At 38.7% G+C, this 24,528-nt stretch overlaps 1 protein-coding gene across 1 annotated transcript in view; it reads right to left on the reverse strand.

The window, feature by feature from the left end:
• Positions 1-24,528, reverse strand: part of Slc9b1 (solute carrier family 9 member B1) — a 45,421-nt gene that overhangs the window by 1,574 nt on the left and 19,319 nt on the right. The window contains exons 4-11 of the mRNA XM_027395761.2: positions 24,297-24,467; positions 23,149-23,291; positions 20,871-20,998; positions 16,317-16,492; positions 8,785-8,891; positions 7,183-7,332; positions 5,638-5,746; positions 4,313-4,449 (exon numbers count right to left, since the gene is read on the reverse strand). Of these exons, the coding sequence (XP_027251562.1) occupies positions 4,313-4,449; positions 5,638-5,746; positions 7,183-7,332; positions 8,785-8,891; positions 16,317-16,492; positions 20,871-20,998; positions 23,149-23,291; positions 24,297-24,467 (1,121 nt within the window). The remainder of the gene's footprint in view (positions 1-4,312; positions 4,450-5,637; positions 5,747-7,182; positions 7,333-8,784; positions 8,892-16,316; positions 16,493-20,870; positions 20,999-23,148; positions 23,292-24,296; positions 24,468-24,528) is intronic.

Consider the following 24,528-nt stretch of genomic DNA (forward strand, 5'->3'; position numbering starts at 1 on the left):
TAAAAGTTCCACAGTCTTCTAAAAAATCAATACTTCAAAGGTCCAGTGTCTCATTAACTCCAATTCCAGGAGATCCAACGTGCTCTTCTGGCCTCTGCAGATACCAGGCACGCATGTGGTGCACATCCATAAATGCAGGCAAAACACTCACACACATAAAATGAAAATAAATACATCTAAAAAAGTTATATATTGGCTTATTCCAAAAGGTAAGAACCAAGCTACAGTTACAGTCAGATCAAAGCAAAACCAAAGTCCATCAGTGTAAATCCATGTTCTATACTTCCAACGTCACAGACTCACTCATGATCTTTTGGATGTAAAGGGCTTGGGTCACCTCACCTCACCTCACCTCACCTCCACAGTTTACACAGCTCTTGCCCAGGAGGCTCAGACTGGCTCCATCTAGAGAGCGCTTCACCCCACAACTGCCACTGGCTTTGGCTGATGTCCCACAGTGCTAGCGTCTCAAATATCCTAGGGACTCTTCTGCAACTGAGGCTACATCTTCACTAATTGCCTCTCCTGGTCTCTTTGGGGACCCAGAACCTGTTACATGATACCAACCCCATTTTCTCTCCAATGACCTCTTCAATCCTGCGTCTTTCATGGTGCAAAACCCAATATCACACAGGAGACTCTCACACTTCACCTAGGTTGGCTGCCAACTTGAGATGCATGCAGTTCTGCACTTGGACCCACCCCCTCCCCCGGCAACCACCACAAATGTATGCTGACTCTGAGGAACTCCTTCCAGAATTCCACCTCAATAATACCAGTCTCTTATCACAGCTCATTCTTCCGTCCCAGCTGACCAGCATCCATTGTCCCAATAAAGCAGAAGATGTTTCACTTCCACAAATTCTTAATTGAAAATATAGCACAGGTACAGTTCTGACAGAATCTTTGAAGGACTCTCAAAATTCCCTCAGAAACTTTAAAACCAGGCCTCCATTGTCTGCATTTCTTTCAGCATCTTTTTTCCCCCCTAGACAGGGTTTCTCTGTAACTTTGAAACCTGTCCTGGAACTCGCTCTGTAGAACAGGCTGGCCTTGAACTTACAGAGATCCACCTGAGCTTGGATTAAAGGCATACACCATCATCACGTGGCTCTTTCAGCATTCTTATCCTCCAAGTGCCCAATAGATTTTTCTAACGCAAATTTCCAAACGCTACCACACACCACACTTTGGGAACCAACTGCTGTCATACTTTTCTTCCTGTTGCTGTGACAAACACCTTGACCAAAAGCAACTTGGGGGAGAAAAAGGACTATTTCATCTTACACTTTACTGTCCATCACTGAGAAAAGTAGGAGTTAATGCAGAGTCTATGGAGGGTCCTGCTTACTGACTTGTTTTCTGGCTCATGTCCTTTCTTATAGCACCCAGGCCTACCTGCCTAGGGATGGTACCAGCCACAGTGGGCTAGGCAGTCCTACATCAATTAGCAATTAAGAAAGTGCCTCACACATCACCAAGTGTTAAACCTTTAGAAATATTTTTTTTTTTTTTGTGCAAGCCAATGTGCAGTGCACCAGGCATAAATGCAGGGAAAGTAATCAATGGAAAAAAAAAAAAAAAAAGAAAGTGCCTCATAGACATGACCCTATAGACAAGTCAATCTGATCAAGGCCACTCTTAAGTTGAGATTCCTTCTTCCCAGGTGACTCTAGGTTTGTGTCAGGGTTACAGCCGAAGCTGACTGTGATGCTCAGGGGTCACACACACCATTTCAGCAGCAGCAAAGAGAAAGAATGGGGGAGAAATGTTAAATTTAAAATTTGTGTTCTAACTCCTAGGAGGGGCATGTGGTTTCACTTGTACAAGAGATGTTGGCTGGTGGTATAGTTAAGTGGCAGAGCAGTAGCCTACTATGTGCAAGACCTTGAGTTTGTCAAAAAAGAGTATTTACGGCTTTCAGTTCTAGATGTTTGTACAGAATACAACTTAGCTTGGATGCTAGGAAAAGGGGACAAGAAGAAGCAGAGCAAAGCAGCTTGGGCAGTGGGTTCTTTCTTTATACCTGCTTGGTTTTCACTCTTCTTTAGGAAATGATAAATAATAAACCAAAACACAAGTGTATCATTGGAAGGAGGGGAAACAGGCAGACACGCTTTTTTATAGATCTATTATCTCCCCAAACCAGGTTATTATATGACTTGAAGGGAAGCTAAAATAACTATAACACTGTTCATGGAGCACCACTGGATGCCAGAAATTGTGCTGAGAGCTTCACAGGGATTATTTCACTCAACCTCACAACACCACCACTTAGTAGATACATGGTCATCCATCCTTATATAAAAGGAGGAACTCAATGGGCCGAGAGACAAACAAGTAGCTGCCTAAAGGCCTAGGCAAGCAACAACCTGGCCTTAAAGGCTTGTGGTTCTAACCCTAACGGAGAACTCTGTTTCATAGACATGCACAAGCTTCTATTCTGTAAAGCAAAATGGAGGGAAAAAAATCCCAGGAAAGCGAGGTTTTATGCTACCATCAAATGTTAGCAGTTGAACAGTAAGTAGCAATACTTTTTAAAAGGGGGGAAATTATTATAGAATAAGAGGATAAATCTCCAAGTCGTCATTAATTCAATCATTTATGGAGAACATGTTTACCGACATCCTGGCTAGTTTTTCTGTTTATTTTTTATTTTTATTTTTATTTTGTCAGTCTGACACAAGTTAGAGTTATCTGGGAAGAGTAACCTCAATAGATGAAATGTCTCCATCAGGTTGTGTGTAGGCAACTCTGTACAGCATTTTCTTGACTAATGATAGATGCGAGAGTGTCCAGTCTACCGTGGGAGGCGCTGTCCTGGGGCTATGGTCTTGAATGATGTAAGAAAACAAACTGAGCAAGTTTTGGAAAACAAGCCGGTAAGCAAGGTTCTCCACGACTTTTGCTTCAGTTCCGGCTGCCAAGTTCCTGCCTTGAGTTCCTGTGCTGTCTTCCCTTCATGATGGAAGTGAAAGATGAAATAAACACTGTCTCCCATCAGCTGCTTTTGATGATGGCGTTTTATCGCAGCAATAAAAATCTCAACTAAGACAACTTTCTTCCTGCTAGGTGTTGTGTTAAACAGTAGGGGGGGAAATGAAAAAGGAAACAAACAAAATGCCCTCAAAAGACACTATCTCTGTCCTTCCTATATAGTCATAGTCATCTATTATAAAAACAAATATTGAATTAAAATAATACATTTGTATTTGTGTGTGGAGTGAGTGGCAGGGTGAGGAAAGATACACTTACCAAAACCAATGTGTCTTTAAAGGTATACATTTGCCTCTATAGCATTCAGCAATATAAAAATAGTCCCATATTATATGTTCTTATTTTACTTTATATTTTTTTTTGAGACTGGGTCTATCTATGTAGCCCTGGCTGACCTAGAATTCTCTATGCCGAACAGGCTGGCTATAAACTCACAGAGATCTGCCTGCTTCTGCCTCCCAGGTGCTGGAAAAAGGTATGTTTCACCATGCCTGAGCTCATTTTCATACTTTAGGGAAATAGAAAAAAAAACACTTTCATAAAATTTAGAAATTATTTACCATTTAAAAGTGCTCTTCTAAATTTCAGAGCAACTGCTTTAAAAACAAATCTTTTAAATATTGTGGTGTGTGTGTGTGTGTGTTATACATGTATGTGTGCATGTATGCACGAGTGGTTGTGCCTGTTTGTGCACATGGGGAGGCCAGGTGTCAGCTGTCCTCCTGGGTCACTCTCTACCTTACTCCTGTCATCTCTGCCCTGCTCTCCTCACACACAGTCCTAGGATTTCAGGCACTGAGGCCAACCCTGTTTCATGTAGGTTTTATATAGGTGCTAGGGATCCAAACTCATGTTCCACACTTGCATAGCAAATACTCTTTCCCCTTGGGCATTCTCCCCAGCTCTAGATTTTAAAAAGTAGTTATCAATCAAACATGATTGATGTAAAAGTAAAGTAAATAAGACCACAATTTGTCATTAGAGAAATATTTTTCATTTAGAAGCTTTTTGGGGGGGGGGAATGGGAACCCTTTTCTTTCTTTCTTTTTAAGTTTTATTTACTTATTTGATGCACATTGGTGTTTTTGCCTGTATATACTCTGTGTAAAGGTGTCAGATCCCCTGGAACTGAAGTTACAGACTATTGTGAGCTGCCATGTGGGTGCCGGGAATTGAACCCTGGGTCCTCTGGAATAGCAGCCACTGCTCTTAACCGCTGAGCCATTTCTCTTGAGCCATTTCTCCAGTCCCTCATTTAGAACTTTTAAAACTTGCCAAAACTAAAATTATTATGAATGACTTAGTATGTTCCTACCTGGACTGTAGCTTTGGGGATCCATGCTAAAGCAATAAATACTTTCTCCTTAAAACGAAAGTCAGCAAAAGACATCAATGTAAAAGTGGCTAAAACTCGAACACATAATGCCAAACCCAAGGTAGCAATACACATGCCTATAATACATACAAACAAATGTAAAAAACAAAGCATTTGGGAGGAAGCAATTTTTGCCTAAAGAGATGAATTCTAAAATTTCTGAAAATGTTTTGAGCCGTTTCTTTACTATATCTATTTTTTTTTTCCAGACAGGGTTTCTCTGTGGATTTGGAGGCTGTCCCGAAACTAGCTCTTGTAGACCAGGCTGGTCTCAAACTCACAGAGATCCACCTGCCTCTGTCTCCTGAGTGCTGGGACTAAAGGCGTGTGCCACCACTGCCCGGCTCATTATATCTATTTTTAAGTAAAAATAGTAATTATAAACAGTACAAAGTAAAAGTGAGGTGTTGCTGTTGTGTGTATGCATAAATAGGGGTGTTTTGGGGTGGGTATGCACACTTATGCAGGCCAGGAGTTTATGTTTGATGTCTTACTCAATGGCTTCTTTTTTTAAAAAAATAATTTATTTACTTTTATTTCATTTGCATTGGTATTTTGCCTGCATGTATGTCTGTGTGAGAGTGCCAGATCTTGAAGTCAGAGACATTGTTAACTGTCATGTGGGTGCTGGAATTGAACCTGAGTCCTCTGGAAGAGCAGTCTGCCCAGCCCTCAATGGCTTCTTTTGGAGACAAGGTCTGTGACTGACTTTGGAGCTTACTTATCGGCTATACTGGCAAGCTTCAGAGATCCTCCTGTCTCTGCCTCCCAAGGCTGCTGAGACTGGTTTTTACATGGGTGCCTGGGATCAAATTTAGGTCCTAAGGATTGCATGACTAGCAGATTCCCCGCTGAGCCGTCTCCCTGGCCTTCACGGAGGTTTCTACTAAAGGACTAGATTATGTGACACTGGGAGTACTAAGAAAACAAAGACTGATGGTGTGACATTAAGTTCACAGGAGGTAATATATTTTGAATAGAATTCATTTAATTGTGAACGGCCCTTTTGGGGACATGTTTACAGAGATACAGACAGAAGCACAGAAGGATATCTAATGTTTCTTGTAAGCTATTTCTTTGTGTCACTTGGGTTGTCTTTGACTGCAAATAAAGAAATGCACAGTTAGAGAAAAAGAGAGTAGATGCAATCAGTGTAATTTCTAAAGGTGTTTAAGGGTATTCAGAGATATGGTCTATGCAAAAATAAAGTACTCATAATTTTAAAAAGCTGGATTTTATCTCTTCTGTGCTTTATGTACTCTTACCAATAGTTTTCGATTCAAGAGCTTCAACAGATACTTCTGTTCCAACTAAGCCAAAAAGAAGTGGCTGAAAAACATTCCATGTGTTTGCAACAATTTTTTGGACTCCAACCTATAGGAAAGAGAAATACATTTCAGTTCTGGCATATAAAGGTAACTGCACTTCAGAATTTACACTGCTTATTGTGTACATATATTTGACTGCATTTCAGAATTTTAAAGCCATTTTTAAAATTTAATAAAGTGATGATATTTCATTTTTAGGGGAAAAGTTAAAACTTAATTTATGAAAATTGAGCAATGTCATTTATCCAAACAGAATTTGGTTAAGGAAACACATAAAGCTATACAATAAGCAGTATCATCGCATCACTATTTACAGAAAAGAAAGTCTTTGGAGTCCTCGTAATATTCAGAAGCAGGGATAGAAACACAGCACGTGGGATGAGAACAAACACAGCTCATGCAACTCCTGGTCCATCAGCAGTGAGAGGAAAACCTGCCTAACAGCAATATTGGAACCGAGTCCATGAAATGAATCTACATAGGTCACAAACAAACAGCAAGAAAATATTCTGGTAGTTTCTTAGGCCTGTTTCCTCAGACTCATGTTGACTACTTTCAAGTTGTTTTCTGTGAGACTCCTATTCCGTTGGCAGGAGTATAAGTACTGAAAATCTTTCCAAGTGATAACTTAGAAGTGTCTGTCAAAATAAAGACTATCTTTTAACCCAGAAATCCCATTTCTATGAATCCATTCCTACAGGATACTTGTATATATGAAAAGGCTACATGAAGAAATCTGTTCATTGAAGTAACATTTTTATTTTAAACACAGAAGATATATATATATATGTATATATATATGTATATATATATATAAATATAGTATCGGTTAAAGTGATTAATTTTGGAGAATAGGCAGAATATTTAGGGGGAGTAAGAATACAGGAATCTTTTGCATTCAGTCTGTATGTTTTAATCCTATGAACATGTTTTCTTTTTTTGTACCACTTTTATGCCATCAGTTAAAAAAGTATAAGGGGCAGATAAAATGTCTCAGTGGATAAAGGTGCCTATCACAAAGCTTGACAACCTGAATCCTAGTACCAGGACCCACACAGTGGAAACATCTGACTTCTATAAGTTGTCTTCTGATCTCCATGCCCATCCCCATAAATAAATGTAAGATAATAATAATAAAAATAAACAAAACCCAATATAGCATTTGGGGCATAGATATGCTAAATTTTAGGAACATGTTTTCATGGATAAATTATAGTACTAAAAATTTAAAAATAAAATAATTAGTAAGAACTATATAATCAAATCATATAAAACTTGGAGGAAAATTCTGATATAAGAACACAGCTTCTAGTTGCATTTTACTAAAGGTCAAAGTGGTTTTCTTCAATATTTAATTCCTCACTCCAGGCACTTCCTGGGGGAAGTAAAACATCTTCCAACTAGATGGAGACGATTTCCTAGATACCCATTATATATTTTAAAACTCAGCTATTTTATCTTAAAAAAAATAGAAACACTCACCTTCTCTTTTGCCCATTTTTTTGCTGCCATGAACGACAACACTAGTGTGACCAGTCCTCCAGATCCATGTAAGCCAAAGTACTGACAGCTTAAGACAGCAGAAATACACATACTCAGAACAAGGAAGGCTCGCTTCTGTGAAGGTTTCTCCTAGAAAATGCACATTTAGACGTCGTTTTACATTCAACATACAAGATGTGGCATTATCTATCCTTTTTCTTTCTACCCTTTGCTACAATATCTGTAAAGGCTATATTAAATAGTCTCCAAAAAGCTGATATGATTTTGCATCAAAACTTTTGGCAGATTCAGAACCAAGTAGTAATTCATCAAACATGAGAGTTTCAACCTTTATATAGCATTGACACCAACAGCAAAAAGCTTTCCAGACTCATCCGGCGTTGGTGGCACACACCTTTAGTCCCAGCATTTAGGAGACAGAGGCAGGTGGATCCTTGTGAGTTTGAGGACATCCTGGTCTACAAGAGCTAGTTCCAGGACAGCCTCCAAAGCCACAGAGAAACCCTGCCTTGAAAAACCCAAAACAAAAACAAACAAACAAAAAAATGCTTTCCAGACTCAACCTGAAAAGTGAGGGAAACAGTTCCTCTAACAAGGAGTTGTTAAAAAATATATCTTTTGAAGATTTCTTTATTTAAAAGACTTGGTAACTTGGATGCAATTACAAACTGAGCCAGGGCAATGACAACTGTTGAGTTCAAAACCAGCCTTAGCTGTATAGTGAGACTTTGTCTCAAAATTGCCACCACCACCACCAAAAACAACCAGATCTAAAACTCTTGTCAAAGGGAGTGGCGGCAAATTTAAATCAGAAAATCTGGATAGATAAATTGGAACTTATCTCTGTTTCAAAGATGTTCAGGAGAAAGTTTTGTAAAAAAAAAAAAAAGAAAAAAGAAAAAAGAAAAAAAGACAAAGAAAATTGTCAAGCATCAATAGATGATTTAGTGGAAATGGGGGAGGAGTGGAAGGGAGAAGGGAGTCACATACATTGTTCTCAGTATTTTAATTTATCAGATAAGGACACAGTGACATTAACCAAGACTAGTTGGAATCAACCACTACTAGGCTCAGTTTTAAGCATATAGTAAGCATCAGAGGCAACTTTTGGGGAAAGATTCTTAAGTATGGAACTTTATGTTTCACAGTTCTTTCTAAAGTTGTCTCAGAAAGCTTTATGTTATACCCATGCTGTAGCTTGGATGTGGACTGTCCCCTAACGTCCCTGTATTAAAAGCTTGATTCCATGTGGTACTATGGGACATGGCAGGACCTCTGGAAATCAGGGATGCATGCTTCTAAGCAAGTTGTTAAATTCCAGTCCCTTCCTCCTTTTGCTTTGTTCTACGGTTCATGACATAGTTGGCTTCGCTCTGCCACTCCCTTCTGCAATGGTACACTGCCAAGGTGATGAGGCAGGTCGACAGCAGACTACACCCTTCAAAACTGTGGGCTATCTAAGCTTGCTTTCCTAAAGATTAAGAGTGTCCAGGTAGTTCATTACACTGACGGGAGGCTGAGTAACACACTACAGTTCCACAAACCAGATTCTTTTTTTTTATTTTTTTATTTTTTATTTACCTGATCTCCACTTGGAAAATACTGAATAAAAAATCCCAAAGTAATTCCTACCAGCACACCAATAAATACATTCCGCAAGGACGATAGGATATTGCTAATTACACTACCTGTAAGGGCACAAAATAAAAGAAACTTTTCACTGAGAAATATTTTCATATACATTATACATTAGAGAATAAGACCTATGTGGTTCATGAGTACATTTCATAGAGCAAATTACAAAATTGGACTTTCATAGTGACATGTGTGAAAACATATTCAAAGCTATCTGAAATTAAATGTCTATTCCTAATAATTTGATATAAACACACAACTAAAAATATCCATTGTATAAATGGGTCAGAAAACAAAGAAATCATTTGTTTTCCTTACACTCAACCTATGAGAACAAGTAAGGGAGAAAACTTGAGAGCAAGTGGCAGGAGCATTGGTATAGGCTGGGTTAGGCCACGCTGACAATTCTGATATGCTGTGTGCGAAATAAACAAGCCACTTAAAGGTAGAAAGGACAACTTATCAATAACAACCACATAAAACATTTGTATGCCATAGTTAACCCCAGCTATAGATGAGTCAAGTAGGTTTTCAATGTTTTAATATGAATATTTTCTACAAGTCATTGTGTATTTAAAAAGTAACCCCCCCCATTCCTCAGTTTAAAAAAAAAATGTTTGGTTTTACTCTGAGCGTTGAATTAGCTAAACATATGTAAGTGAGAAACATTTCCACTTCAAAGAATAGAGGGACACTGGTTAAGATGCTGGAATGGGAATACTGAGCCTGGCCCCCGACGGACACACCAACTGAACAATAACAAATAGCCTAAGAGCCTTCATGGAAGTCCATATGCCAATTAAGAAGATGGGGTAATCCATACAAGGGGAAAGCCAAGAACAATGTCATGGAAACAAGTAGAAACAGCTAGTGTGTATTATGCTGCTGGAAGACCATCCCCAAGCTGGCACAGGGGTGGGGCAGTATTCCACTACTGCTTCTCCATTGAAAGGCAAAGAGAAGATGGGAGCAGTTTTGGAGATCCTAGAGCATTGGCTTTTTTCTCACCTGCTTCTAACCTGATACCCAAGTGCTGTCAAGAGCAAAGGACAGGTCAGAGATATGCTTGAACCATAGAGCTTCTGACACTGCCAAGCATTTAAAGGAAAAACATCACTACGTTGCAATTTTTTAGAAAATATATGCTGAAGAGGAGGAAGAACTTCCAAACTCATTTTAGAAGGCCATTGCTACCTTGATGCCAAAGTCAACCATACGTAAGAAAACTATCCAGTGATGACAGTGCACCAGAAACTAGAGGCCTTGAACCAGACCAGTAACTTATTGCAATGAAAATTTGCTAGTAAAGTCAATAGGACCCAAGGGTAGACTATATGACACACTGAGGTCCCCAATGCCACCAGGACGAATGAAGAGGTGTTGGAGAGATGGGAAAGGAGAAGAAGCAGAGTCTTTTTTTTCTTTATGTTTTCTTCTGTTCTTATTTTTGTTTGTTTGCTTGCTTGATTACTTTATTTTGTTTTCTTTGGTGGGGAGGTGCCATTGCAGGGGTAAGCGGAATTGGGGTGCATGATATGAAACTCCCAAAGAATCAATAAAGAAGTTAAATTAAAGAAGAAACTACAGATCAATATTCCTGATAATTATGCAAGAATCCTCAATACAATATGAGGAAATTGAGTTCAACAGCATATTAGTTGGATTATACATCATGATCAAGTTGGATTTAATTCTGGAATGCAAAGGGGTACAAATGGATTTTTTAAAAAGATTTTCTTTACTGTATGAGCATCTTGCTTGCATGTATGTATATATACCATGTGCATGTATGATGCCTGTAAATGCCAGAAGAAGGCATCAGATTGTCTGGACCTGGAGTTAGAGATGGTTTGGAGCCACCATGTAAATTCTGGAAACCAAGCCCAGGTCCTCTGGGAGATAGCAAATGCTCTTAACCACTGAGCCATCTCTCCAGCCCTCCCCCAAATGTTTTTTATCTGGGGTCAAGATACAACACTCTGCCATGTGATACAGTACATTAAAGAAGAAAGGTAGAAATCACAAGACCACATTGTTTGATGAAGTCACTCAATTCAGAAGAGAAGCAATTTATCTCCTGATAGTGCTATAAGAAAAGCCCACCAGTAACTTCTTACAGACTGGCAAATGAAAAGTTTTCTTTTGAAGATCAGGAATAAGGTGATGATGCCATTTCCCCCATTTCCAGTCTCAAGGCACTGGAAGTTCTAGCCAGAGAAATAAGGCAAAAAGAGAAATAAAAGGTAGCCAAATGGAAAAGAAAAAAAAAATCTCTCTATGAGCAGACTGACGTTATATACAGAAAACCTTAAAGATCTGGAACTCAAGAGATGGTTTAGTGGGTACAGTGATTGCCCAGAAATCCAGATGATCTGAATTCAGATCCCAGTACACACAGTAGAAAGTCAGATATAGTTTGACCCCAAAAACCAGTGAGGGGAGACAGAAGATTTTTGAGAGCTTGATGCTCACTAGCTAAGTGCACAAAGCAGGGAACAATGACAGATGCTGTCTTCAAACATGGTTGAAGGACAAGATTGACACCAAAGTAATTCTCTGATTCCACATGTACACTCTGGCACGCTTTTTGCCTGCACGCCTCCCCCCACCACAGACACAATGACATACACACAACCTCCAAACACATAACCTGTCAGAACTAATAATTAAAACCAGCAAAGTTGTGTGCTGCAAAAATCAACACTAAGATATCAGTTGTTTCATATATTAACAATGAACAATTAGAAAATTATGAAACTCATTTTGAATAGCATAAAAAGAAACAAAAAGAATAAATGTAATTAAGGAGATGAAAGGCTTGCACTGATGATTGAAAACATTGCTGAGAGAAGTTAGACACATAAGTGGAAAATACATTTGTACATGATTAAAAAATTCAATATAGTTATGATGTCTATATGTCAATACTAGCTGAAGAAACCCCTTTGTTCTATGTGATTCTTACCAAAAATTCCAATGAATAGCTTATTAGAAATGGAAAAGAGAACCCTAAAATTTATATAGACTGTTGAGGGACAGTGAAAAACCATATACTAGTGATCTTAATGCATGCACAAGTTGACATTTTGTTCTTTTTTATGAAACCCAGTTGGGGCTTAAGTATTTTAATACAGACTTAAGCACAAGGGTTAAGAGAAAGAGGGGTACGAAGAAAGTAAGCCACACCTAAGAGCATGGTTGCTGTCTTCTCAAAGAAGACTTGCAGAAAGTAAAACCCAAGTGTGGGTGCTTCAAAGGAGAGCTTTGGATACTCTGTTCTTGATTTGTATTTTTCTAATGATTACATATGTTGAACAATTTTCAGATGCTTGTCAGTCATTTGTGTATCTTCTTTCAAGCTTAATTCCTGCTCTTTTAGCATTAGCTCAGACATCTCACTGGTGTTAGGTTCCAGAATTTGAATTCTGGAGACTTACAAGCATTCAGACTGCTGCAAAGGGCTTCCTTCATTTTAGCCTGAGGCATTTCCTTGTTCTTGGGTTATAGTTTTTCCATATGATCTTTCCATTATCAACCTTCCTGTGATGACATTCTCCAATTCCAAGTGCCCTGTTTTCACTCTGGTTGGTGGTGCAATATGTTTTTTAAGTTTGACATCCATATTTCACCAATATTTGCTTTTACAGCCTGTGATTGTTGTGTTACATGAAAGAAACTATTGCCAATTCAGGGTCATAAAGCTTTTCCTTAATTTTATTCTTTTGAATATGGACATCTAGTTTTCCCATCACTGTTTGTAGAAGAAACTTTCCTTTATCCATTAAGAATTCAGGAGTGGTGGCTCACACTTTTATCCTAGCACTGGGGAGTCTGAGACAGGAGAATTGTAACAAGCACAAAGCTAGCCTGGGCCATACAGTGACCTTGTCTCAAAACAAAAAGGAAAGAAAACATTAAATACAGGCACAAATGTTTCTACCCAAGATATTCAACCAAGTATTATTTCAATAGTAAATATTGTAGCCAATTACAATTGTGTACAGGTCAGTAATTCTGAAGAAGTCCACTAATACTTACACAACCATTCAAAGTGAACACAGAAATTGCCTGGATAGTTGTATGTGACTAGCACTGGTTGTTTGGTCAGCTAGACATAAAGAATCATGAATTCCAAGGCAGCCAAAGTAACAACACCAGTCCTGTCTTGAAATTATTTTCTACGTGAAAAGCGTGTCTGTGATAATAAAAGTTAACAGCAAAATAATTTAGATTATGTGTAGAGATGAAAGGTAAAAATTGGGGCTATCAACAGAGATGGAGAGATGGCTCAGCAATTAAGAGTACTTGTTGCTCTTGCAGAGGATTTGGGTTCAGTTGCCAACAACCACATGGAGGCTCACAACCATTTGTTAACTCTTCTTCAGATGATCCAACGCCCTATGCTGGTTTGTGTGGTCACTGAACACACATGGTGCACAAACACACATGTAGACAAAACATACATATACATAAAAATAAATCAGATTTTAAAAACTAGGGCTGTTGAGGTGGCTCAGTAGGTAAAAGCACTTGCCATACAACTGGACCATCTGAGGTGGATTCCTGGGACTCATGGTAGAAAGGCGAGAACTAGGATTGGAGAGATGGTTTAATGGCTAGGGCACATTGATCTTCCAGAGGTGGACAGTTGTCCTTAGCATTCACAATGGGCAGCTCACAACTGCCTGTGACTTCAGCTCCAGATCCGGTGTCTTCTTCTGGACTCTGAGGGTACCCGCACACATATGGCATACATAAACAATTGTCATGCCATTAAACAATTAGAGACTAACTATTAATGGCACCTCATTCCTAATGGCCTGTATTAAAGGCAATTAGCCTCATTCAATTGACTACTCTAATGTAGGGAGCTGCCCTCCCGAACTATTGCTCCACACAAATGGCCCAGAAGACAAGGCCAGATAACTTCTCTTAACTGGTATATGAAAAGAAACATTCCCTCTCAAGGGTACAACACTTTCTTACTGAAAATTAGGTTGCTCTCCTTCTGGTCTGGTAAATACTTTTATTCGTATGCCTCGGGCTCATGATACTCCTGCTGACAGTATGGTCAGTGTTCAGTGATTTTTATAAGAATAATGAGAGAGGACTAGGGAGATGGCCCTCTTAGTAAGATGCTAGACTGCAAGTCCGAAAAACTAATTTGGATCCATGTAAAGTGCTGGGCATCTGTAATCACAGTAATAAGAAGGTGGACACAGGAGGATCTCTAGAGCTCACTGGTAGTCAGTCAGCCTAGCCAAACTGTTGACTTCCAGAAACAGTGAGAGATCCCATCGATGGCTTGCCAGCCTAGACAAACTGTTGAGTTCCAGGCACACTGAGAGATCCTGTCAAAGGCCAGTCAACCTAGCCAAACTATTGTGCTCTAGGCACATGGAAAAATCGGTTTCAACAAATAAGCTGGGGAACAATTGAAGAAAACATCCAATGTCAACCTCTGGCCTCCACATACAAGCATACATACACACATGTACACATGTACATACTTAGACACAGAAAAACACAGAATAATTGGAGACAGACAGAGAAAGGGGGAAGAGATTTATATAATAAGGTTGAGAAAATATTCTTACCTAATGGGGATGGTACTTACAGATTCTTTTTATCTTTTATATTTTCAAATATACTTTCTGATTTTTAAGAAAGAGACAGAGTCTAGCCAACCTTGAACTCCTGGGTTCATGTGGTCCATTATTAAATCTCCTAAAATGCTGATGTAGGCACACTACCACATCCAGCTCTTATCCATACCACCTTTAAAACTACCCTAATGTTTCTAGGATGTAGACAACTGAATTTTAAATATTGCCGATAATCAGAGTATGTGGAAATCAGACTGTGGAAATGCTAACATTTGAAAACTTTTTTTTTTTTAAATGAAGAACTCCAAGTAGCACTTTTGAGACCTGATTTTCTTGCTATGTGTTTTCGACCCAATTCTCCTGTGGCTGTGTCATCTTTGTCCATTTTCCAAAAACCACATAAAGATGTCATTAGGAAGCAGCCACTGTGCTCTCTTACCTTCACAGTGAGCATGTCCAACGTTGGCATGATGCCTTCTGGCATTGTCATGTTGGCCACAGTGGACTTTCTTAGCCATCCACTGCAGGGTATTTCATTCACAGGGCAGCAGCTATGTGGCTGGAAGCCCAGTGCTTTCTCCACCTGATCCCATCTGTTTTGCCGGCTCCCCAAGCTCCAGGAAGGTTGAGTAGTCACTCTTCTTCCAGGTCTTGTCCAGAGTTAAGTGATGTTCCAATGTCATGACCACAAGAGCCACCATGGCCACAGACATTGCTACAGCTTTGCAAGTGCTCGACTGCCCTCTGGGAATGTGAAGAAGGAGCGTCTGGTATTCTGAGACAATGGTAACTGTAGGAAGCAGAAGCTGGGGCTGGGGGGCTTCAGGCTGTGATAGACTGGCTTCATGGTATCTATCAATTGCATTTTCGGACAACCATCATGAGCTTCCTTCACTGTCTTTTCCAAAAAAGAAACTGTTAGTGTCTGCTGATCCAACTCTGGAAAACAGAGAATTCAGTTCATACAGAAACTCATCAGCCATTTTATCCGTCCAGAGGCAGTGGGAAAGACACCAACCTCCTTTGCATATTGCTTCAGCTCCTTGTACTGATAAGGCTGAATGCTAGGCGCCACTTGGGTATCCATCTGTCTCCTCAGGAATGCTTTGATCCTACTCCAGGGCCTCCGATCAACTGTGAATTCTAGTATACTGGCACAATTGGCCACACTCTCCTTGGCTGTGTGGTCTAACACGGTTTCCATGTCTCCCTGGTGATTCTGGCTCTTCTCAGCAGTGGCGAAGCATGAGCACTGCCAGCACTAAGGGTAGCAGGGCTCTAGTGATAGGTGGCTGTCCCCACTTGACTGCAGTCTGGGCTCTGTAAGGCCAGCTCCCACTTTCACAGCTTCTGCACTGCTGGTCAAGACCAAATGTCACCTTGAAAATCTGAACTGGTGTAATGAGATTTTGTCTTAACACTACCAAAAGGGCACATTGTTGGCCCAGCTTGATATGTGTGAATTGTCTTAATACCAAGCAAGCTGTTAATAGGATGGTAAGAAAAGTACACTTCAAAAACACTTAAGTCAATGTATTATTAACACTATACACTGACAACATTTCCGAAGCACCAAAATCAGACAAATGGCAAGGATGTAGGCAACTAAAGTAACTGAAAAAGTTCATTACTAAAATGAGATCATTTTGTTAAGTACTATCTAGGGACTTTTGGAAAATTCATTTCATTTTTAAATTTTTAAATTTTACAATTTAATTTTAAATCCATTGTAGCATCTTACCTGGTCAAGATGAGCTCTCTATGAAGAATAAAGAGATAGTAAAGTCTTGGTTAATAAATATAGAGGGAATGCCAGAAATCCAGCTTAAAGAACTACAGCAAAAGGACGTAAGTGAAACATTTCTTATTTACCCGAGGAAAAGACTATGCTCAAGAATGTGTTGAATCCAGTGATGGCCACAACGTCATCCATACTGCTGGCAGCCACGAGCAAGGTTGGAATGCCTTTCTCAATACCATATCCATTTTCTTGCAACAGCAGCATGGAGGGAACCACAACAGCAGGAGACACAGCGCCTATAACAAAACTGAAAGGCAAACTTTGAAAACCCATCCGTCCTTTTAAGCAACTAGTGTTTTGCTGTCAGTTTTCACATGGCATCATTCTGCTTTTGAGTGAAAGCCACCTAAAGGTGCTAACGCACTCAACTCTGCATGTAATTTAGTGCTGAATAAAAGTTCACAGAGATGGGTCTTAAGAAATTGGACTGAAGGGCTGGAGAGATGGCTTAGAGGTTAAGAGTACCGGCTGCTCTTCCAGAGGTCCTGAGTTCAATTCCCAGCAACCACATGGTGGCTCACAACCATCTGTAATGGGATCTGGTGCCCTCTTCTGGTGTGGAGATAGACATGGAAGCAGAATGTTGTATACATAATAAATAAAATCTTTTTTTTTTTTTTTTTAAAAAAGAGGAACTGGACTGAAGAGAAAAAAGAAAAAAAAAAAAGAAAAAAGAAACTGGACTGAGCACAAAGGCAGGTCTCCCCTCTATCTGTACATCATTTAGAATGAAGACATCAGTAAAAAAAGAAAATTCATAATGCAAGGAGTGGACAAGAGGAGAATCCTCAATAGACAGGAAACCAAGAGTCTTCTGGTCAGAGGATCTCAGAAGGAAGACACAAGCCCAGTGTGTCTAACACTGCTGCATTAGGCATGCTACACTTTTAAAGGCACACTAACCACACATAGTGGATACTCTAAACTCTTCCATAGCTGTGGCACCATTTCACAATCCCACAGCAGAACACAACAGACCCAGATTCTCCACAGCCTTGTCAATATCATACACACATATCTTGGTTAGTCCAATGTATGGGCAATGAAATCTTTTTACTTCTGTTTTCTAATACAGAGGACAAGAATTTCAGATGTTTGTTGACCATTTGTATATTTTCTGTGGATAAATTTCTTCTTCTTCTTTTTTTTTTTTTGTTTTTCGAGACAGGGTTTCTCTGTGTATCTTTGGAGCCTATCCTGGCCTCGAACTCACAGAGATCCTCCTGCCTCTGCCTCCCGAGTGCTGGGATTAAAGGCATGCGCCACCAATACCTGGCAGATAAATGTCTTTTTACACACACACACACACACACACACACACACACACACACACACACACACACCTACCTTTAAAACAAACAAAATGCACTTTAAATGCACTTTATATATTTTTTTCTTTAAAATAGCAACAAGTAGCTGGAAGTTAAGATAAAAAACTTTACAGGAGTATTAAAATATAGAAATACTTAGGAATCAACCTTAAAAGCATGTATAATATCTACAGTAAATATCTAAAACCTACAAAACATTGGTTGAAAAAATAAGTAAGACTCAGCTGGGCGGTACAGTAATCCAGAAAATGTAGTAAGACCAGACATCCAGATATCCAGACCACAGCAATGGAAGACACATTCAGCAATAAACCCCGCACACATGCACAGGTTATTTTTTGGCAAAGCTGTCACAGTGACATAATGTGGATACCATATGCAGTAACTGGTACAGAAACAGCTATATAGCATTAGAGAAAAGCAAAGCAAAAGCATTGTGGCTCCTACCTTGTGGCACATGGTGAAAATGGACCTGCGGTAACAAATGCGCCTGATTAAGCCTAAAATCTTGTACTATGAAACTTCTATGAGAGATTAAAAAATTCAACAGGTGTTTTGTTGGATGTTATACAAATAAAACAAATTATAAAAGAAACAGAGAAGTCAATTTTAAATCTCCTCTGAGACACCATTAAAAATTAATGGGGAGATTGGAAAAACACAGGTCAAGATACAAAATATAGCCAGACAGGAGGAATAGGCTCAAGAGATTTGCTGTGGTGCACAGAGACAGTGGATGATGTATGATGCTTCTGAGTAGTCCTAACAAAGTGGATGGTACACCTTTCCCCCGCCAAAACAATAACTGCTAGGAAATACACATGGCAATTAGACTTAAGCATTCCAAACACAAATATCTCTAAGTATCATGCTGTACGTCACTACAGATCACTTTACCTGCCTTTTTAAAACAAACAAATGGCTTGTTTTGTAAACTTTTAAAAAAGAAATCTGAATATTTTTCTACTTAAAAAATGTACAGTTTATGTTTTAAGTCTTTACTTCACTTGACATATCCTCAAATCACGGCACGTTGTATAACTTGAAGAGCTTCATTTAACCAGCTGACAACTGTGCAGCTGTAAGACTGGGATAATGTGAGAGTGAGCCCATCATGAGAATTCTATGAACATGTAAAAGTTCACGGAAGACTCTGTGGCAGACAGCAAATATGACAGAAATTCACGTATTACTGTGGTAACTAACAGTTTCAGCAGCATTTCTGGTGTTGGAGAACTGGGCGTGTGTGCACATCTGACTCAGGAGATAGGCCCCTCTTCTTTTCGTATGGCAGTGTCACTTGGAGAAGCTGTTAGGTGGCTCCTGAGCTTAAAGGAATTAGACTTGAATTATGTATTTGGCAAGTAATAGCTTACAGATAGAATTTGAAATCACTAGACACTACAGAAGAATAAGAATAAAAAATGAGATCTAATACTGGAAAGAAGAACTCTTAGGGCAAATAGGAAGAAAGGATTGCCAAATTAGAAGCTATTATGGACTGAACTCTGTCCCCATCCTCACAAATTTGCAAGTGAAACTAACCATCAGTGAAGCTGGATTCAGAGACCAAGCCTTTGAAAAACTATATAAAGTTAAATGTGGTCATAAGGTTGGAACCAAATCAAAGAGGGCCAATGTCTCAAAAGAATAAAAAGACCCCAAGGATGCCTATGAAGAGAGGATAGGTCATGCAAAGATACAGGAAGGAGGTGCCAATCTGCAAGCCAGGCAGAGAGGTCTCAAGAGAAATCAAACCTGCCAATGTCTTCATCTTGGCCTTCCAACCTTCATAACTTTAAGAAATGAATTTCTGATATTTTAGTCACTAACCATTTAACTAGTTAATAAAGGAATTAAAAGGCAAGCCACATATTAGAAAGAAAAGTTCATAATGTATATAGTAGATGAATGAATTTAGTCTAGAATATAAAAACATAGAGAGCTGGAGAGCTGGCTCGGTGGTTAAGAGCACTGGCTGCTCTTCCAGAGGATCTGGGTTTGATTTCCAGAAGCAATATGGCAGTTCACAATCATCTGTAATTCCAGTTCCAGGAGGTCTAACCACCTCCTCCAGACTCTGTAGGTATGGCATACATGTAGTGCCCAGATACGTGCAGGCAGAAGATCCATTCATACAGAAAAGATTATACATAATTTAAAATTCAGTAAGAAATCAAGGAACTCAAATTTTAAAACTGGTAAAAGACTTGAACCGGCATTTTTACCAAAGAAGGTGTAGGACTAGTTTCAGTGTGTAAAACAATGTTGAGTGCCAGTGGCTATCGAGACGGAGTACCACTTACAGTCTCCAGAAGGTGCTGCACACAGGATAGGAAACAGCATCAGTGCAGAGGACGTGATGGCTGTGATCTTCAAGACTGAAGGTCTAATCGGAAGGCGTGTCACATGCATGTGCTTTAATTTTATAAATAATAAAACAAGACTGGGGTGTAGCTTGGTGATCAGATGCTTGCCTCATAAACTTGCGACAGTGGGTTTGATTCCCAGCAGATGTATGTGTGCTTGTATGTATGTATTGGGGTTTTTCCACAATAAAAGTTTGAAAATCACCCTATTTGGCAGTGAGGATGCAATGAGTAACCTTTTTTCCTTTTAGATTTGACTGGACTGCATAAGTGGAGCAAGAGTTAATGAAAAGAAGTCAGGAGCTACAGACAGTGACCCCAGACTTGAAAAATTTTTGACATGAGGAAATGGATAACAGAAAAGATAGGTTGGCCCTACACCAAGAGAAAAAGTTTTGTGTTTTTATTGCTTTAGAAAGAAGTATTTTTATTTATGTGTCCATTAATAAAATCTCTCATATGCAATATATATGTTATGTATATATTACAATGCTGTATGAAAAAGCAGCCATTTGACATGCTAAAAAACACAGAAACACAACAGAAGAGAGGGGATAAGCCGAGAGACTGGACTACTTGGCACCGAACACTGAGGATCACTACTGTTTGTGAAACTGACCAACAGAGTCTTTCTCAGAGGTTGGATCTTGCTGCATACCTCTGCCTGGCCTTGAGCTAAGTGCGCTGTTGCCCCAGCATCCCTCGCGTGGGATTCCAGGAGTGTGCCAGCATGCCCAGCTGCACTGCGTGGAAATGGAGCATGACTCTACCTTCCATCAATTGATTTTCAGGGACCATTGCCCACCCATGGTAAAACAATTTTAACGGAGACCTTGGCTATGCAATATTTGGAGTATCTAGGGCTTTAACCCAATACACTTAGCTGTGTAATTTCATGCTGTGAGGGAAGGGAGAAAAACATTACCCTAATAGGAACCCCCACTGCCAAGGAAACTTCATGAGGAAGTGGGAGAAAAAGGCAGCCGAACAGGCCTCGATGATGCACGGACCGAATGACAGCCTCAGACAAACGGCCTTCAGGTGCTTCAGAGCCTGAAACAGAAAAGGTTCAGGGTTACAAGGGCCAGCAAGAAAACCGTTTAAGCACACCCTGTGACACAGTATTTCCCTGAAGGACAGCGACTTTACACTTGATAAGGTGCTCTGATAGGGACTTCAAAGGGTTACTTCGCCATGATTAGGTCTGTCTTCTTTCATTTTCCCACTGCACACTACAGTGATAATATCTCACTGGATTTCCCCCACCAGTTAATTAGTGGCGAATGATTCAATTTAATAATAATAATAATAAAATAATAAAAATAAATATTAACACATCACAGTAAAAAATTAATCTATTTCAAAAGGAAATACTTTTCTATTTTCTTAATGGCTCATGATGTCATGAGTAGTAATTATTTATTATTATAATTAGTTATTACTTGTGGTATAATTTCATTAACTCTATATATGCTTCCCACACTTGATTCTGTAGCTATCATATCCAATGACTAGTCACCTTTTAATCATTCAAACAAATTTCTGATCTCCAGATTAACTATTTTAAGAAATCTTTCTTTTTTTCAAATTAACCAGATTTTAATTTGATTTTGTGGAAAATGCAGACACACAGTCAGATAGGGCACTTTTCTCTTGCATTTGTTGCCAATGAGTTCCATACAGTGCAAACATTAATTAGACAGAACCTGCAAATATGAAACGCTTTGCAATTCACTAAACTTTTCTACATGGTTACTGAAGATAAATCCTTCCCAACAATCATTTAACTCACAAAATGCATAACAAATAAAACTGAAAGTAGAATCTATAGTTATTTAAACAAAATCACTGTGAGTCTGTTGTCTTCTGTTCTGAAACCAACTATAAAATGTAGTCCCATTTCATCAATTTAACAATGTCTTAAATAGAGACATACTCTAGCACTGTTCCAATGAGTTAATACATTAATAATTATGGGACTACATTACAGGTTGAGAATGAATGAATGGTGTTCCTGAAAACAAATCAAATAATTACTATCCAATAATATGTTATGTTATGATCATACCCATAACCCAGTATCTGCCAACTTTCAATTTTATTGTTTACACTCAAGAATCACTGTATAATCATTAAACATGATAAAAACACAACCATTACTCCCAAAATAATACCAAAATACTATCCTTCAAGGTCATAGTTATGATAGCTTCACCGTCAACACTCAAAACAGTATAACCATGGGTATTTTTGAACAGCCTTGACAGAAAGCTGTATTTTGGTACATTAAGGCAGCTTCAGCCAACATTCTGAATAAAATATTTATTGAAACAAAAGACAGGCTTGATATTTAAATATTTGAGGTTTCCAAGAAATTTTAAGTGTCTTACAATAAGAACACTATAATTTGTGAAACTATCTTAAACATTCTCAGCACTACACTCTTATTACATACAGCATCTAAAAACAAGGTACTCATCCTACCAGTATCAAAGATGTCTAGTAAAACAGCAAAGATTGACGTTGAATATAGGACTATAAACCTCTACTTCTGGGCTTTCAAACGACTTCTCACACACATCTGTGAGGTAGGTTATTATCCACATTTTGTACAAGAGAAAACTACACAAGGTTACATAACTTGTGCTGCTATAGTAGCAAATGGGGAATTGGATTTCAATTAGATTAGATCTTTAGCTCTGCGTTTCTTTCCTTTACAAACTTTAAAACATAAAGATTTCTAGTAATTGCATTCATAATGTAAAGTTAATCAGGAACATATTTCTAGTTAGTCATAAAACAAATTATTGAAATTTTAATTTCAATTTCTCTTTAATTTTAATTTCTCTTTTAAGACAGAGAGACAAGGAAGCTTTTATAGGATTACCTCATTCTTTCTTAGCTGGAAGGAAATAGTACCCATAGAAAAGCCTCCCAACTAATAGTGATACTGCCTAAGGTACATCTATTTCTATGCGTGTTATTGAATATGATCTCTAAGAGAGATCTTACAGGGATTTCATAGAAATAATGATGGCTGGAAATAGAAATTATGAAACCAGTATTTTGGTCAAGTCTTTGTTATCTTAGGTTTACATGCAGACCCTGCTTAGAACAACTATAACAAAAATCCTCTTTCTTTTTATCTCTGTTATTTTCCAATATGTAAAAGAATTTTACTTAAAACTGAATAGGAAACTTACTTGTGGGTCCAGTCCAAGCCCAGCTCGTATTAGGATAATAGTAAGGGCAGTGTTTCTTAAAACTGAAGACCATGTGGTAGGAATATGGACAAATTCATAAATAAACGGAACATTCCTGATGGTGAAACCAGCCAGTAACATCCCTAAGAGGGGAGGGAAGAAAAAGAAAGTAGAAAACAAAGCATATCTGACTAAGTTAATGTTTCTAAGAGAGATACACAGGGGTAGGTCGCATACAAGTAGAGGAAGTGGAGTGGGTACAGGACCATGAGACACAGACACACCAGTGTGGCAAGTAAACAAGTCAGTGATGCTGGGATGCCGACAGCAGGATGAGAGTGCAGACAGCAGGCAGAAGCCAGGTCATGGAAGGAGGCTCCTCTTTGGCAGGATCAGGGGCTATGGGATGGTTTCACAGAGGAATTGATGTAAGAATCTTGCAGCTTTTATGTGTTGGTCTTGGTGAATTAGACAGTGATAAAACTGGCCACAGAGACCAGTAAGGAGGATATTCCATGGCTCATGGAGAAGTTGGAAACAGCTCAAGACAGAGGTTATAGAGGAGGGGCTAAAGATTCAGTAAATATCCAGAGAGCTTTGGATACAAGGGCATCGTGCACATGTTAAAAGATCTGAGATAAATAATCTCTTCAGATGGTACTTTGACTATTTAGATGTATTGGTTACTTAGAAGACATAAGACCTCAGGGGAAAAAAAATCTCCCACTGACTTTCCTGTCTACCTGGAGAGTCACAGAACAAAAGGATAAAGGAACAATACGTTATATAGGAGTGGCAGATGGGTATACACAATACAGATGGCTGCCCACACAGCATACTCAGTTATCACAGGATACTAGCACCCCATTTGTCAGAATCGTCATATGTGCAAAGTATTAGTTACATGGCATGTACAAAACTTCAGCCTTTTCTAAGTTTCCTGTCTTCTAGAATGCATTTTAAACTAAGTTTAAAACTCACTAAATAATAAAGCAACACAAATTATATAGAGGATTGTCAAAAATAGACTATAAAAAAATCTACATATAATTAGATGCCAGATACACATTATAAGATATCTAGTCCAAATAGAAAATGTTCAAAATTTACAAATATTCAACAAAGAATATAGCTGATTATATACTTACCAAGAAGAGGTGGAAGGGGAGGCACTACAGGTATTCTAATGACTTCTAAAATTTTCCCTCCAAGAAAGGAACTGTAAAAAATAACTATAAGTCCAAACAAATTTCCACCAGGGAGAACTTCTTCGCCCATAAGGGACCAGAGTAGAGTCCATAATATAATGAATGTAATTCCTGAAATATAAAAATAATTTAATTCTGTATAGATAAATACATGTGACAAACATGAATCTAT

Source organism: Cricetulus griseus, assembly GCF_003668045.3.
Source record: "Cricetulus griseus strain 17A/GY chromosome 1 unlocalized genomic scaffold, alternate assembly CriGri-PICRH-1.0 chr1_0, whole genome shotgun sequence".
Taxonomy (NCBI): domain Eukaryota; kingdom Metazoa; phylum Chordata; class Mammalia; order Rodentia; family Cricetidae; genus Cricetulus; species Cricetulus griseus.